The 17,417-nt window shown below is 32.0% G+C and overlaps 1 protein-coding gene, 1 non-coding gene and 1 pseudogene across 2 annotated transcripts; 2 read left to right on the top strand and 1 right to left on the bottom strand.

The window, feature by feature from the left end:
* Positions 1-504: 504 nt before the first annotated feature.
* Positions 505-1,717, top strand: LOC129300793 (probable LRR receptor-like serine/threonine-protein kinase At3g47570). Its single transcript, XM_054939387.1, has 3 exons — positions 505-693; positions 915-1,191; positions 1,329-1,717. The coding sequence occupies exons 1-3, from the start codon at positions 505-507 to the stop codon at positions 1,715-1,717; spliced, it is 855 nt and encodes a 284-aa protein (XP_054795362.1).
* Positions 1,718-9,969: 8,252 nt separating this feature from the next.
* LOC129300792 (probable LRR receptor-like serine/threonine-protein kinase At3g47570) lies at positions 9,970-13,519 on the top strand (annotated as a pseudogene).
* A 763-nt stretch (positions 13,520-14,282) lies between these two features.
* On the bottom strand, positions 14,283-14,364 carry TRNAS-GCU (transfer RNA serine (anticodon GCU)). Its single transcript has one exon. It is a non-coding gene; the product is annotated as a tRNA-Ser (tRNA).
* Between the last annotated feature and the right edge of the window lie 3,053 nt (positions 14,365-17,417).

The following is a 17,417-nucleotide window of genomic DNA, read 5'->3' as shown; positions in this document are numbered from 1 at the left end:
TTTTTTGTATATTGTAATTTGAGTAAATAATAAAAGTATATTTCAGTTAAGTCCCCCTCTTCCTCCATCCTCAAATTCCAACAGATCTTTGCCTCAGGTGGGGAATTTGATCAGAGTTTCTACCTTAGGCTTCCCTGACAACCATTTAGTTGGTGCTCACTCAGCAATGTCCAAGCCCAGAAAATCTATTTTTGGCACGAAATATGCTTTCAAGTCTCATTCCAAAAGCTCTTCGAAGCATCAAAGGCCTGGAAATTCTAGACCGTTCCTTCAACCAACTCTATGGATCCATTGCAAATGAACTTAAAATTTAAATGCCCTTCGGTTATTGAACCTTTCTTATAATGACTTTGAAGGAGACATTCCCAGCGATGGAGTTCTCACAAATCTCTCTTCTTTCCATTTTGAAGGAAACAAGTTGTGTTTGCTTTCCTCATGTAAGACTTGAGGCCATAGAAGAAAGTTCGTATTTTACATCACCTTAGCTATTGTGGTGATATTACTATGTTTCACGATTGGCTTGCTGTTGTGTGTAAGGAGGAGAAAAAAACAGAGGCAGCAGCATCATTTGAAATGGCAGAGCCATATCATCCAATGGTTTCTTATCATGAGCTTCATAAAGCCACCGGGGACTTCAGCCAAGAAATTTACTTGGAACTGGAAGCTTTGGTCGGGTGTGTAAAGGCTATCTTGGTGAAGTGAATATCAACACTGTTGCGGTAAAAGTAGTATATACTTTAAGGGCAAGATCCTTGAAGAGTTTCTTTGCTTAATGTGAGGCTTTGAAGAATGTAAGGCATTGAAATCTAGTTAAGCTAATTACATCATATCCTAGTATATATTTCAAGAACAATGAATTTCTGGCTTTGGTTTGTGAGTTCATGCCTAATGAAAACTTGCAATTCTGGATCAAGGGAAAGATAAAGCATGCACATGGGAATGGGTTGAATCTTTTGGAGAGACTGAACATTGCCATTGATGTTGCTTGCGCATTGGTTTATCTGCACAATGACACTGAAACTGCTATTGTGCATTGTGATTTGAAGCCAAGCAATATTCTTCAGTGTGAAGATATGACTGCAAAGGTGGGTGATTTTCGATTGGCTAGACTGTTGATTGGAAGACCAACTAATCAAGTCTCAATAAGCTCCACTCATGTCCTCAAAGGTTCAATCGGCTACATACCTCGAGGTATAGCAACTTGATGTTTTTATCTGGGTATCTTTAATAAAATCAAACAAATTAAATGCATTTGATCTTTACTTGCCCCTCTTCATGAGCCTCATCAATGTAGTTGTTGCTCTTACGTTTCACTAACATAAATGCAGAGTATGGATGGGGAGAAAGGACATCAGTAGCAGGAGATACATACAGTTTTGGGATTGTATTGCTAGAGCTCTTTTCTGGGAGGAACCCAACAGATGATGGCTTCACAGGTGGCCTGAGCTTAACAACATGGGTTCAATCAGCAATCCCAGACAAGATTGTGCGAGTCATAGACCCTCAGCTTCTATCACACACTTTTGACAATGACCTTGCTCATAAAGGTCCAAAGCTGCAACTGATTGATTGTGTGACTACAATTCTGAGAGTTGGTTTATCCTGCACTGCAGATTATCCAGATGGACGCCTTAACGTGAAGGATGTTGTTGCAAAATTGAAAAATGTCAGAGACATTCTTTCGAAACTCAACGAGAACATTTGCTCCAAGCATTAGTTTCATTGTTGTTGGAAGTAGTAAATTTAAATATAATGTCTTTAAGGATTGCAAGAGTCTCGTAGTTATACAAAGTTTATGAATCTCAACGTGCTTAGAAATATGTGATGTATGGTTGTTAGTAACTTCAATAAAATATATAGGAGGATGTTTAAGGGTAATGAAAATTAGCATAAAGTGACCAAGTGTTTTGTGTTTTGTGAGAGTGGAGTTATAGTAAGAGTGAAATTACAGTTATGGAAGTAATATTCGTGTTTTCCAAGCTAGCAGTTGAATATGCGTTTCTATTAAATGATTACTTGCCTCCTTGGTTTCTATTTATTCTCTGAACCCAAAAGGAGAAATGCCCTAATCATTAAGTTATATGAAAATGAATCAAAAAGTTGCTTAAAATATCATGAATTTAGCAAAGAAATTGTGTCTGTGATTTGTGAATGTATATTACATGGGACATTCCACCATTAAAGTATCATTTGAGTTAAGTGGTTTAGTGTCTTTTTCTATATTAAAAAAAAAAAAAACAGTTCTTATTACCCAAAGAAAAAGGAAAAAGATTGTTTATTGTTCTAGTAAGAAAGAGAAGCTCAGGCTCATCAGTATCGATGTGCATCATTGAGTCTAGTAAGAGACACTTTCATCTTTGACTTATTTAGCACGTCAGTGGAGATTTTCAATTGAAAACCTCTGCTGTGCACTCCAATGCATGATATTAAAATCCAATCTGGGTGCTTAGTCGGTCAAGAGCTTAGGACGGGGCCGATTGGGTTGCTCTGCCGATTCTCTGGATGAAGGCCTTATGATGAAAGATATGCTGTTCTGAAGTTAAAAACTGTTAGATATAATCTTTCCCAACTCAATCAGAAAAAGAGCTATTCAGAGAATTACTAGTTTCATTGAGAGTGAAGTATTGCTAGCTAATGAACCACATAGCTGGATATGCATTTCTATTACATGAATTGATGCTTCCTTTGTTTCTATTTATTCTGTAAAACCACAAGCAAAGCAGTTGAAAAACACAACTGGCATTGGAAACTACTAAAAGCATATATGTAGTTTTGTTGTTCATATGTATTTTTGAATAAAATATAATATCAATACATGTCATAATGAAGATCTGCATAAGAATACAATCTTAAACGCCACTTGTCCCGGTGCAGCTAAAGAATTTCGACCCTTGCACCCTGAGATTTTGTTTGAAATGAGAGGAAAAAAAAAACAGGGAAATTGAAAAAATTAGGAGAGAAAACTATATTTAAAAAAACATCTTCATCTTTGTTCATCCTTAATTTCCCCTTGGAAAGGGAGAGAAAAAAAATTTAATGATAAGGAGAGAAAATATTTTTTTCTACTTTTCTTCCCTTCCTGTTTTATTCCAATTCCAAACGGAGGGTTAGAGTTATCACATTCTTGTCATATTATTCAATATGATAGAATTAAATCATATAATTAAATCTTACATAATATGTTATCCAAGTAATGATATTATAAAAAACAATATAATATAAATATCACGTAGCATTTCACTTGTGATGACGAATGTGAGACTTATTATAATGCTATTACAAAATATTATATTGAGTCTGTTTTATAATTTGACCATGGTTTATATCATATGTTATATCAATGATGAAGCGCAATAATAGGTTCTTTGCTCCTTAAAATGAAATTTAAAAAATAAAAATATTTTTTAAATAAATTTGTTCAAACGGTTGAATTTTAAAAATAAAAAATCAAGGTGTTATAAAATAATGATGATGATGATGATGTAAATAAAATAAACTATAGAGCAATACTTTTTCTCGACCTATTAAAAAACAACCATTAAATGGAATGATAAATGAACTTGACTGATAATGCAATGTGAAATGGAAAAATCTGTCGAAAGGAAAATCCACTAGAAGAGATACATGCGCGTTGCTCTACACTACTGCGCAGACTTTCACAAATTGCTCAGTCAATGGATTTTGTCGCTTAAATTTAGAAGAGCCACGTCTAACCTCAGAAAAGTGGGCATTGAATTCACTATGTTTCGTTTGGTATCTGAAAATATTTTTAATAAAAATAAAATAAAAATAAATATGAAAATGAAAATGAAGGTGAAAGTAAAATGAAGGTGAAAGTAAGTTTTAAAAATATGTTTGGTATGTACATGAAATTATAATTTATTTTTATTTTATATATATATATATATATATTATATAATCAATATACTAAAATACCCCTGTTAATTTTTTTTAATTATGATATACTTTTTATTTAATATATACATTTATATAATCAATTTACTAAAATACCTCTATCTATTTTTTAAATTATGATATATTTTTTATTTAATATATGCATTTATATAATTAATTTACCAAAATATCCCTATCTATTTTTTTATTATGATATACTTTTTTATTTAATATGTGCATCTATATAATTAATTTACTAAAATATCCCTGTCAATTTTTTTAATTATGATATATTTTTTATTTAATATATGCACTTATATAATTAATTTACTAAAATACCCCTATCTATTTTTTTAAATTATGATATACTTTTTTATTTAATATATGCATCTATATAATTAATTTACTAAAATACCCCTGTCAATTTTTTTAATTATAATATATTTTTTAATTTAATATATACATTTATATAATTAATTTATTAAAAAACTTTCAATTTATTTCAATGATCAAATAATTTCATAATTGAAGTTATTTTTGTCAGAAAAAATTTGCTTCCATGAAACCCATTCATTTTCATGGACGTTATAATGAAACCCAATTCAACCTATTTTGATGGATTTCATTTCAACATGAAAATTCATTTCATGCATACCAAAAAAAAAAGTGTGAATTACAATTTCATTTTCATTTCTAAGTCTCCATTTCCGACGTGCCAAATGGGGCATAAGAGTTTTGGCCCCACAAAAAAAAAGAATTTACTAAGAGTTACTGTATTATTTTCAACTTGTTATATTATTCATATTAATTTTGGATGTGTAACATTTTTTCATATAATTATATAACTGACTTATATTTGAATATTGTTATGTATAGTTGAAAGTAGTTTTTTTTCAAAAACATTTGTTGTATTCATATAGACTCAAGCTGGAGACTTCATACTTAAACAATTAAAACCTATTATACTAGGATCACCGTGACGAGCCAAATTTTATTGTAAGTTTTTATTTAGAAATAAATTGTTCATGTTTGATTTACATCCTAAGATTTTTCTCCAACGGTTGGAATAGCTTGCCAAGTCAATATTGGGCAGCGGCATAACTTTAAGTGACCATTTCGCCAGGTGCTAATGTCGGCACCTTCATCTTGACGTGTTCACCACATCGATGGAGATTTTTCTTGTTCATGAAGCCAGATGAGATAATTAAACGAAAAAGACAGAGATTAAACTACTTGAATAGTGTACTTGGATATATGTCATCTCTTCCAATAGCCACCTTCAAAACCACATATATTCACAAAATATTTCATGCCAAATTCATCGTTAAATTTAAGAAGAATAACAGTTAGGTCTCAAAAAAATAAATTAATAATAGCTAAGTCCTGATAGAATTCTCTACAAAATAAATTATAAAGATTAATTTAAATAATTACAAACAAAAATTTCTATTACAATCTAAAATTTACATTTAATATTTAAATACTTATTTAAAATTACAACTTTTGAATTTATAATAATTTTGATTGATATTTTTAACTTATTTTTTAAAAAAATTGTCAAAGATTTAACTGGTGTTAAGTCAATATTTTATGACTTTGTACAAAATTTTGGACGGGATAGACTGATTTGAATTTTTTTAAAAAAAAATTTCCTTTTTGAGCTTGAAACCACATCATTTTGAGTAGAAAAAATAGCTATATGTCATTTTTGATCTAGTATATAATTTATACATAAATGTTCCATTTATTTGTAAATTAAAGTCCTTTTATTTAATATTGTTCTTTTCTAGGTTATAGATGAATATTTTTGTTAAATTATACTATTTTAATCACACATGGGTTGACCCAATTTAACCAAGCATTGATTCTTGAAACAGGGCAGTGCCTCAAACTTCAACATATCTTTGCTATAATGTCACCCACCCCCCCACCCCTAAGGGGCACTGCCTTTTGCGCAACAGCACGTAGCAGATGCAGAAGTTTTTCTTTGGGAGATTTTTTAACTTCCATAAAGCTACACTAGTTTTTGCCTAATCGATTAATTAAGCAAAACAAAGACAAACATAGTTCCCCTATACATTCCAATGCTGGAAACTAACATTTCATGGATGAGAGGATTTAGTTTAAGATGAAAATGACAGATTATTCAGTACTTGAATAGCATACGTACTTGGATATTTATAAGGTTAAGCACTTGAAGGATGCCACCTAACTCCACTAACAACGCAGTTTCCAGCAACGATGGAGTTTCCTCATAAATCCCTCAATACAATTTACCCTGGAGAGTGTAGATCACAAATATCAGCATGTTATTTGTTCAAAATCGTTAACTAACCCATCAACATCATCATGAGGTTGTCAATAGGGAGAATTTCACTTGAGCTCTTTTCTGGGAAGATCCCATAACAGATGATTGCTTCACGGGTGGCCTAAGCTTAGCAAGATGAGTTCAACCAGCATTCTCGAGACAAACCTAGCCTATCACACATTTGCAGGTTCTCTGGATGGAATATGCTGTTGTGAAATTAATACTGTCAGAGATAATACTTCCCAACTCAATCAGAAAAAGAGGTATCCAGAGAATTATTAGTTTTATTAAGTTCAATTTTGTTGAGAGTGAAGTATTGCTCGCTAATGAAGCACACAGATGAATATGCATTTCTATTACATGATTATTACATGCTTCCTTTGTTTCTGTTTCTTCTGTAAACCCACAAGCAAATTAAAGCAGTTGGGGGAAAAAACCATCTGACATTGGAAACTACTAAAAGCATATATGCAGTTTTGTAGTTCATACGTATTTTTGAATAAAATATAATATAAATACATCCCATGATGAAGATCTGCAAAAGAATAAAATCTTAAACGCTACTTGTCCCATTGCAGTTAAAAAATTTGGACCCTTGTACCTTGAAGTTTTGTTTGAAATTGGAAGAAAACAGGTAAAGAGAGGAAATTAGAAGAGAAAGCTAGATTAAAAAAAAAAAAACATTTTTCACCCTTGTGTTTTTGCTAATTTCCCCTTAGAAAGGAGAAAAACTTTTTTTTTTGGGGGCGGGGGACTTAATGATAAGTAGGGAAAATGTCTTTTTATTTTCTAGTTTTATTCCCTTCCTTTTCTTTCCAATTCCAAACGGAGGGTTAAAGTTATCACATTCTATCATATTATTCAATATGATAGAATTAAATCATATAATTAAATCTTGCATAATATTTTATCCAAGTAATGATATTATAAAAAACAATATAATATAAATATCGCATAGCATTTCAATTGTGATGATGAATGTGAGACTTATTAAATGCTATTACAAAATATTTTATTGAGTCTGTTTTATAATTTGATCATGGTTTATATCATATGTTATATCAATGATGAAGTGCATTAATAGGTTCTTTTTTCCTTAAAATGAAATATAAAAAAAAAAGATAACAAATATTCTTAAATAAAAAATCAAGGCATTATAAAATGATGATGATGATGGAAATACAGTAAACTATAGAGCAATAACCTTTCCCGACCTAACAAAAAACAAACCATTAAAAGAAATGGTAAATGAACCTGTCTGATAATGCAATGCGAAATGGAAAAATCTGTCAAACGGGAAAATCCACTTGGAGAGATACATTAATGTTGCTCTCCAGTGCCGCGCCGACTTTACAAATTGCTCAGTCAATGAATTTTATCACTTAAATTTAGACGACCCACATCTCACCTAAGAAAAGTACGCATTGAATTCACTAGGAGGTATTATTTTCAACTTGATCCTATTATTTATGTTAGTTTTTGACAATCCAACTTTTTTTATATAACTATATAACTAAATTAAATTTAAATATCGTTGAGTTTAATTATAAATAATTCTCTCAAAAACATTTTCTACATCTACACAAACTTGAACTCGAGATTTTATACTCAAGCAGTCATAGCCCATTCTATTAGGATTAACACCTATTGGCAACGATTCAAATTTTATTGTAAATATTTATTTAAAAATAGATTGTTCATATTTGATTTCAGTGATAAAATGTACATCATATCCTAAAGATTTTTCTCCAACAGTTCGAGTAGCTTGCCAAGTCAATATGTGCAGCGACATAACTTTAAGGGACCATTTTGCCTAGTACTAATGTCGTCGAATGATTTGTTCACCACATAGATTTTTTCTGAGAGGTAGGTATTTAGGCCAATTTGAATGGGTTCAAAAAATCTTAAATCCTAACTTGTAAGTTTGAAATATTTTTTTTTATTCCAAGCTTATTTGAACCGCTTGAAAGCTTCGCCCAAATACCTGACTTCTTTTTTATTATTAATAAAATAATATTAAAATAAGATTAAAATTGAAAATATTAATTTTTATTTATAAAAACTAAAATTAAATTAAAAATAAAATAAAAGAATATTAGGAAAATTAATCATTTGATCCTTATAGTTGTAATTTAGTTATAACTCAACTCCTGAATTTTGACTCATTATAACCAAGTCCCTAAAGTTTTGACTCGGTTGTAAATTAATTCCTGAACTTTGCCTCTTACAATTTAGTCCCTAAAGTTTCAACTTCTTCAATATTGATCTCTATATTTTAAAAAATAAAATTATAAAGATTAAAAATATTTTAAAATTTATTACTAATATTTTAAATTATTAAACCCTTTTAATCTTTATAAATATTAAAATTTTAAAATATTTTTAATTTTTATAATTTTATTTTTTACAAAATATAGGAACTAATATTTAAAAGGTTAAAATTTCAAGAACTAAATTGCAAGACGCAAAATTCATGAACTAATCTATAAGCAAATTAACACTTCAGAGACTAAGTTATAACAAATCAAAATTGAGATATTGAATTACAACTAAGTTAAAACTACAATGACCAAATGATTAATTTTTTCAAGAATATTTAATAATTTAGGTAATCGGGCTAGTTTGAATAAACTTGAAAGTCCAAAGGGTTAGCGCCAGGTTTAGCTATATATGCTTTTTTTTTATTACATGTTTGGGCATTTTAAACCCGATCTAAATAAGTTCGGATTGTCCAAATTGCCGACTCTATTTCTTTCTCATAAAGATAGATGAGAGAATTAAATGAAGAAGACAGAGATTAAACTACTTGAATAATGTAATCCCTCTTATCCTTATTGTAAGACAATTTCAACTATTTAAAGAAAGTTAGTTTTTTTTTTATATCATAAAAAAAAAGAGAGAGATGTACTTCATTTTTTATCCTTGATTTTTAATAATGATATAACTACATTAAATATTTTTACATTAATCAAGAAAGAATAAAATTAAAAAAATGATTTAAATATTATAAGGTGTTCTACATTTTAAACTAAAAATTACTTTTAAAATATGTTCTATAAATAAAATCAGAGGAAATACTTGGATACATGTCAACTCTTCCAATAGCCATCCTCAAAACTGTATTAACAAAATATTTCATGCCACGTTAAACATTAAATTTACACATCAATATTTATACGTATATATCTACTTTCTCTTATATTTATTATAAGACACCTTCTAAAAAAATTCATTAGTCCTTAATATAAATCACATAGAGGATTATTAATGAATATTTTTCAATTTTATCCTTGCTGCAAATTACTACAAGGAAAATTTGATTCTAATTTAGTATCCCTATATCTCCTCGAATATTGTGTTTCTCTCTCTTTAATAAAGATAAAGTAAGAATTTTTATAAATTTTAAGACTAATTAAATGTGTTATTAACTGTCTTTTCTTAGGATAACGTGGTTAAAAGTAACTTATGATAAGGATTAAAGGAAATACATGAGTACATAATCCTAACCACTTGCATGTCACGCTCACATACATATACTGATATACAGGCAATAAATCCTGTGAAGTGGTGGGAAACTTCTGAATGAGTTTGAATTATATTGAGATCGTTCCACATCTCGAACACTCACGTTTTTGAACTTGCCACGCAGTCAGAGTGGAATAGTCATAGAGCAGTTGAGAAGTTGAGCCCACTTGGAGGATTGCATGAACACTATATAATGAATATCGAAAAACTTCATGCCATCTATACAAATCAAAAGACCAATTATGGGCTTCTTTTCTCAACAGTCGCTTCATTTTGCATTATATATTTTTCCTTTAGTTATTCACATCCTTTTTCTCGGTATATCATCATCAACCGCTCTAGACATCACCACTGATAAAGAAGCTTTGATCTCATTTAAGTATCAGTTGAGTGATATTGATCCTCCTCACCCTTTATCTTCTTGGAACCACAGTTCATCAACCCCCTGCAACTGGTTTGGGGTAACCTGTGACAAGCTTCGTCAGAGAGTTACAGGGTTAAATCTTTCAGGCTTAAGACTCTCAGGCCAGTTGAGTCCTAGTATTGGTAACCTCTCTTTTCTTGAGTGCCTCAATTTGCAGGAAAACCAATTCACAGGAGGGATTCCTGAGCAAATTGGCCATCTGGTTCTGTTAAGAGCTCTAGACTTGAGTTCTAACAGAATGGAGGGTATGCTTCCTTCAAACATCACTTGCTTGACGAAGCTTGTCACACTCGACTTATCTGCAAACAATCTAGCCAGCCAAATTCCTCAAGACATTGACAGCTTGACAGAGCTTCAAGTCTTGAGATTGAAAAGCAATAGATTGTATGGTGCAGTTCCACCAACTCTAGGGAATATTTCATCACTCACAAATATCAGTTTTGGCACAAACAGTCTAAGTGGTGGGATTCCCAGTGAATTAGGCAGGCTCCAGAACTTAATTGAGCTTGATCTCACTATTAACAATCTCACTGGGACTATTCCTCCTTCTATCTATAACTTATCTTCCCTAGTTGACTTGGCTATAGCTGACAACGATTTTTGGGGTGATATTCCTCAGGATGTTGATAAAAAACTTCCAAAACTTCTAGCGTTCAATATCTGCTTTAATAGATTCGCAGGTAGAATTCCTGGGTCTTTGCACAATCTTACCAACATCCAAGTTATCCGTATGGCTTCAAACCTTTTGGAAGGAACAGTGCCACCAGGTCTTGGAAATCTTCCATTCCTTCGCATGTATAATATAGGATATAATAGGATAATAAGCTCAGGGGACAGAGGTCTAGACTTCATTACTTCATTGGCAAACAACACCCTCTTGAATTTTCTTGCAATTGATGGCAATAGGTTGGAAGGTGTAATTCCAGAGACCATTGGAAATCTCTCCAAGGTTCTCTCAAAATTATACATGGGAGGGAATCGTTTGCATGGAAATATTCCCCCCTCGATTGGAAATCTTAGCGGCTTGAGTTTATTAAACTTGAGTCACAATGCACTCTCAGGAGAGATTCCTTTTGAGTTAAGCCAGCTGAAGGAAATGCAAGAGCTAAGTGTGGCTGGGAATCCGTTATCAGGAAGTATTCCAAACTCCCTTGGCAGTCTCCAAAAGTTGAATAGTATTGATTTGTCAAGCAATGAGCTTGTCGGTGAAATACCATCAAGTTTTGTGAATTTTAAGAACATCCACTTCATGGACTTATCTAACAACAAGCTCAATGAAAGCATGCCTAGAGAAGTACTCAGTCTCTCAACTCTAACCACTGTTTTGAATGTTTCTAAGAACCTTTTAAGTGGATATTTGCCTCAAGAAATAAGGAGTTTGATCAAAGTTTCTACCTTGGACTTTTCTGACAAACTTTTAGTCGGTGAAATCCCGAGCTCAATCAGCAACTGTCTAAGCCTAGAAAATCTATTTTAGCACGAAATAAGCTTTCTGGTCTTATTCCAAAAGCTCTTGGAAGCATCAGAAGCTTGGCAATTCTTGACCTTTCCTCCAACCAACTCTCAGGATCCATTCCTGTTGAACTTCAAAATCTAAATGCCCTCAGGTTTTTGAACCTTTCTTATAATGACTTAGAAGGAGTCATTCCCAGTGGTGGAGTTTTCAAAAATATATCTTTCCATGTTGAAGGCAATAAGAAACTGTGTTTGCTCTCCTCATGTGTTACTCAAGGCCATGGAAGAAAGATGCTCCTAATTTATATCACCATAGCTATTGTGGTAACATTGATACTATGTTTCACTGTTGGCTTGCTGTTGTATGTGAGAAGCAGAAAAACAAAGGCAATAACACCACTTGAAATGGTAAAGCCATATCATCCAACGGTCTCTTATGATGAGCTTCGACGAGCAACTGGAAACTTCAGCCAAGAAAATTTACTAGGAATTGGAAGCTTTGGTTCAGTCTATAGAGGCTATCTTAGTGAAGAGAATGTTGTCGCTGTAAAAGTCCTAGATACTTCAAGATCAAGCTCCTTGAAGAGTTTCTTCGCAGAATGTGAGGCTTTAAGGAATGTAAGGCATCGAAATCTGGTTAAGCTAATCACATCATGTTCTAGTATAGACTTTAAGAATAAGAAATTTCTGGCTTTGATTTATGAGTTCATGTCTAATGGCAACTTGGAAGATTGGATCAAGGGAAAGATGAAGCACGCAAATGGGAATGGGTTGAATCTTTTGGAGAGACTGAACATTGCTATTGATGTTGCTTGTGCAATGGAATATATGCACAATGGCAGTGAAACTCCTATTGTACATTGTGATTTGAAGCCTAGCAATATTCTTTTGGGTGAAGATATGACTGCAAAGGTGGGAGATTTCGGATTGGCTAGGCTTATGATTGAAAGACCAACTAATCAAGTCTCAATAAGCTCCACTCATGTCCTAAGAGGTTCAATCGGCTACATTCCTCCAGGTATAGCAACTTCCTATTTTTATCTGGGTGTCTTGAATCAAATCCTTAATGCATGCAAATTTGTTGGATCTCTATTTTCCCCCTCTTCACAAATCTCATATATACATTGTAGAGCTTTTTCTAGGGAGGCCAATACATATTCTAGAATTTACTCTGGTGATCACTACAATTTTGGTTTTTAATTGATTCTCATTCCATATAGTTTAAACTTAAATTTAATTGAGATGGTCAACTATGTATCTGAACACTTTCATTATGCATAATTGAAGTCAGATCACTTGACATCACATCGCAGTGTAGATTTTACTTCATCATCTACCTTGTCTAACTTATTTGACATGAATCATGCATATTCAAAGCAGCAATTGGTATATAGCTAGTAAGCGAACTCCACCAAATTTAATAGCACACTGATGGAAGTTTAACAAAAATCGAACTAAAAGTTAAGGGAAACTTTAGAGACTAATGAAGTAATCATTTAGCATTTTGTAATTGCTTGTCTCATGCTTTACTGACATAAATGCAGAGTATGGTTGGGGAGAAAAACCATCAATACCAGGAGATGCATACAGTTTTGGAATTATGCTGCTAGAGCTCTTTTCTGGGAAGAGCCCAACAGATGATAGCTTCACAGGTGGTTTGAGCTTAACAAGTTGGGTGCAATCATCATTCCCAGACAAGACTTTGCAAGTCATAGACCCTCAGGCTTCTATCACACATTTTTCACAATGGCCTTGCTGGTGAAGGTCCCATTCTACAACTTGATAGTGTGATTGGAATCCTGGGAGTTGGGTTATCCTGCACTACCGATTCTCCAGATGGACGCCTTAAGATGAAAGATGCTGTCACAAAATTAAAAATTGTTAGAGATAATCTTTCCAAACTCGATCAATAGCCCTTCTGAGCAATTGCTTTTAGTTAGCTGAATTGTACTGACAGTGAAAAAATGATCATTGTTGAAGCAAGCAGTTGAATATGCATTTCTTTTTGTTTTTTAGAAGCTAGCAGTTTAATAAGCATCTTGTAAACTACTGAAACTGAAAGCATCCTGTTTTTATATCTCTAAACATAAGCAAAGGAACAACATATAAAACTTAAAAATTACATGAAACATTAATAGAAATCTGACAGTCAGATTGGTAGGAGTTCGACTAACAAATCACGAATAAAAGAAAATACAGTTTTCAATCAGGTGGAAAACTAAAGAGACTCATTTTTTGTAAATCATACGAAACAAGACATTTAATTTTGAACAGATTTTTCGATCTTGATGCGAAATCAAAGAGTGATCACATCGATATCTTCATTAGATTGTTTTATTAAAAATTAACAGAATAGGTCATGTTCCAATGTTCTTCATATTGCCACAATAGAAAGATAAATAAACCTGAAGGTGTTCAGCGATTGAAGCAAGCAATTGTCGTGGCCCTGCTTCGTGGTCTGGTTAAATGTGTTCAGCCGGAGGACGGAAACAAGAATTCGTTTTTAATTTTTAAGAAAAATTAGAAGTTGTATGAGGTTTAAATTTTAATTTTAGCAATACAGAATGGTAATTACTGTAATTGAGAAAAATTAGAGAGAGATTTTTAGAATTTGATCTCTTTGAAAGGAGAATAGCGGGGATGAAACAAAAATAAAAAAAGAAAAAATAACTACACCGTCGCCTGAGAGATTCGAACTCTCGCGGGCAGAACCCATGTACTTAGCAGGCACACGCCTTAACCACTCGGCCAAAGCGACGATGGTTGATCATTCACTTTACAAATTATAGTAATTAAAAAATTTTATAATCCACACAACTACCAACTAGTTTTTTGCCCCCTTTTATAATAAATTAATGATGAAAAATGGTTTGGACAAAGAAAATGATGAATAAAATAAAACATAGATTGAATGTTGTTGATTAAAACTGTTGAAGGGGCAAACCATCATGCATCATTATTTTTGGCGTTCGTTATTTGTCTTCCACAAACTACACAATCGCATGGCTTTCTTTAAAAGTAACAAAAAAGTGTGAGATTCATTATTGATTCCTCTCTAAATCCGATAAATAATTACTGTTTGGGATGAGAACTTGATAAACTATATAAATCGATAGAATAAGTGATGCAGCCATTAATTTGTCTTCGTGTGGCCTAGCAAATCAAAGGAACTTTCGTTATCTCAAAGACCAGTTAAAATGTTGCAATTAATTAGTTACACTAATTTGGTCACCAATTAGGTCAATCGTTGATGGGCTTCAAATATAATTCACCAAATCACATAACATTGTAATGTCATAAACGGGTTCCTCTACGCAAGTTAATCACCAATTTGGCAATTTGCACATTCGTTTGGACTTTCTCTTTGGAAATATCCTACTCCCCTGGTCCCAAATTATGAAATACAAATTGGACGAAATCTTGTATACAAATAAATATTATTAAATACAGTTGATGAATTTATTTTTTCGAAACAAAAATATAAATTTTTAAAAACATCCTTCATAAAATGAAAATTAAATAAAAAGAAAAAGAATAATATTAAGATAAGTCTATTTAATAAAACATTAAATCTTTTTAAAATATTTTCTATTTCGAGACGCCTTATCTCTCCCAAAAATATCTCATAATTTAATATAGAGAGAGTATTTAATACTTGACCCTGCACTCTCAACACTTGTCTTTATCAATATAATATACTCCCCTTGTCCTAATTAAAAAGTAGAGAATAATTTTTGTTTATTTATAAGTTATCTCATTAATTTTTTAATTGTAAGTTTTTCTTGTTACTCCTATTAAATGTTGGTTAAAAAATATATCATTAAAGCATTTGCATTTAATAAGAATAAAATTAGAAAGTTATTAGTTGCATCAATGTGAACACGGAATAATAGATTAATAGGTGAAAGTTGTTGCTTTTCTCTACTTATTTTTTAAAGAGCTGTTCAAACACAACATAACTTTTTTGTTAAGAAAAATTAATCTTTTAGTCTTCCAACTTTTAAATCATTTGTAACTCAGTTCCTCAGCAAGTACTCAGTTCTTCAGCTATGACTCGCCTATAACTTAGTCCCTCAACTTTTGAATCACTTACAAATTAGTCCCTTAACTTTTATTAATTTTTTTCATATTAACTTATATCTCACATCAGTGAGCAAGAGGAAGGTATTTTAAAATAATATATAAGCATTTTTTATCCCTCTTATTGACAAGAAATTTTTAGAAAAAAATAAAAAATAAAGACCGAGGTGAATCAAAAGTTGAGGGATTGAGTTGCAACGAGTTATAGTTGAAAGACTGAGTTACAAGTGAGTTAAAACTTAAAAGATTAAAAGATTAATTTTCCCTTATTACAAACAATTTCACACACTATAAAAAGGTCACGTGTTTATGGCGGCTTCATATCCAGTAACTCCAATATTATCTTACCATTATCTTATCAGTTCTATTATTTCAATCATGCGAAACAAAGAAAATACTACGATGGAGATTATTGCGATGATGGGCAACCTAGGTGACATGGTGGTGAAGATGGTCGTGTTCGTGGTTGTCCAAGCTTTGGTGTATCTCATTATTTCCAGCTCCTCAGACATCTTCTCCGACAATAAGCAGAAGAGATCTGACAGCTTCAAGCTTGCCCGGAGTGCAAGTATTTGCAGGATTCTCGCCGTGTTTGCTGATTTTCCGTCCGAAGGAGAACCCTCTCCTAGGTCTCTGCGAAGTGCAAAGTGCAGCACTAAATCATCAATCTCCACTGAGTAATTATATTGAAGATCAATGATATTGATTATGTGTGTTTCAGTGTTTGATTTCCCAGCAACATGGGATTATAACCTCGTTGGTTGATGTTGTAATATGCGAATCATTGGTTAATGCTAAGATTGTTTCCTTCTTTCATACTTTGCATGTAAAATATAGTTTGATCACAGTTTCAATATCGTTATAGTTCACAACCGTCGCCAGAAATAGTTCCCTTAAATTAAATAAATGACCAGATGCATATGGGCCCAAGCCCCAACGGTAATTGGGCTATAGTTAAGAAAAAATTATTCGGTTAAAAGTTATAAAGTATATAGTTGAGATATTGTTAATCATACTCAAATATGTAATACTCAATGTATCTCTAATGATGATTAAGTGAATGACACAGAAGTTTCCCATCTTCGTTTCCGTCCCTGCTATGATATCTTGCATGGTATTGAAGCCCCATCTTCATTATGATCCTTCTTCGCTTTCTCACTATTCATCTCTGATCATCATTATCCACGGCGTCTATTCCAACCACACCGGTTTTGGCAACCACTCGTGCACAAATCGTTCTACAACAAGCGAATTTACGTGATACGAGTCGATAACAATTTTCTGCTATGGAAATTAACAGCAAAGTATATTTGATGGTAAAACAGCATAAACTTTATCAAATTCTTGAAGCTGCACTGCTTATATTCCTCCTACCTCTATTCAAGACAATCAAGGTTGTAAAGTCCCGAAAATCAGCGTGTTTGGAAAGTCAATTTAATCAATTTTTTCCAAAAAAAATCAATTTTTTCCAAAGCCGGAAGAGTATGCTTCCGCGTTCAAGGCATTGGGACAAATTATTAAAAAAAAAAAGCTCAAAAAAATTATAAAAAAGATACAAAATTTAATAAAAATAAAACCAAACTCTTTTATCTTCTCTTTTTTTAAAATAAAATTCAAACTTTAAATTCTTAAAAAAGTTACTAACATAAGTTCCTGTCAACCACCACCTTCCATTTAGTACTTATTATAAAATTAATTTAAATAAAATATTAATTGGTAGAGAAAAATAAA

Source organism: Prosopis cineraria, unplaced genomic scaffold (genome assembly GCF_029017545.1).
Source record: "Prosopis cineraria cultivar Desert tree isolate PC_DT_omini unplaced genomic scaffold, ASM2901754v1 PC1749, whole genome shotgun sequence".
NCBI lineage: Eukaryota > Viridiplantae > Streptophyta > Magnoliopsida > Fabales > Fabaceae > Prosopis > Prosopis cineraria.
The sequence above is the reverse complement of the archived record's forward strand: the minus strand, read 5'-3'. Positions and strand labels throughout refer to the sequence as shown.

Excerpts from the sequence above, each read along its gene's own strand:
- LOC129300793 (XM_054939387.1), top strand. The coding sequence starts at position 505 with ATGTTTCACGATTGGCTTGCTGTTGTGTGTAAGGAGGAGAAAAAAACA. Across the intron at positions 694-914 it reads GGTGTGTAAAGGCTATCTTG|GGAAAGATAAAGCATGCACA; the intron begins GTGAAGTGAATA and ends TTCTGGATCAAG. Across the intron at positions 1,192-1,328 it reads AATCGGCTACATACCTCGAG|AGTATGGATGGGGAGAAAGG; the intron begins GTATAGCAACTT and ends ACATAAATGCAG.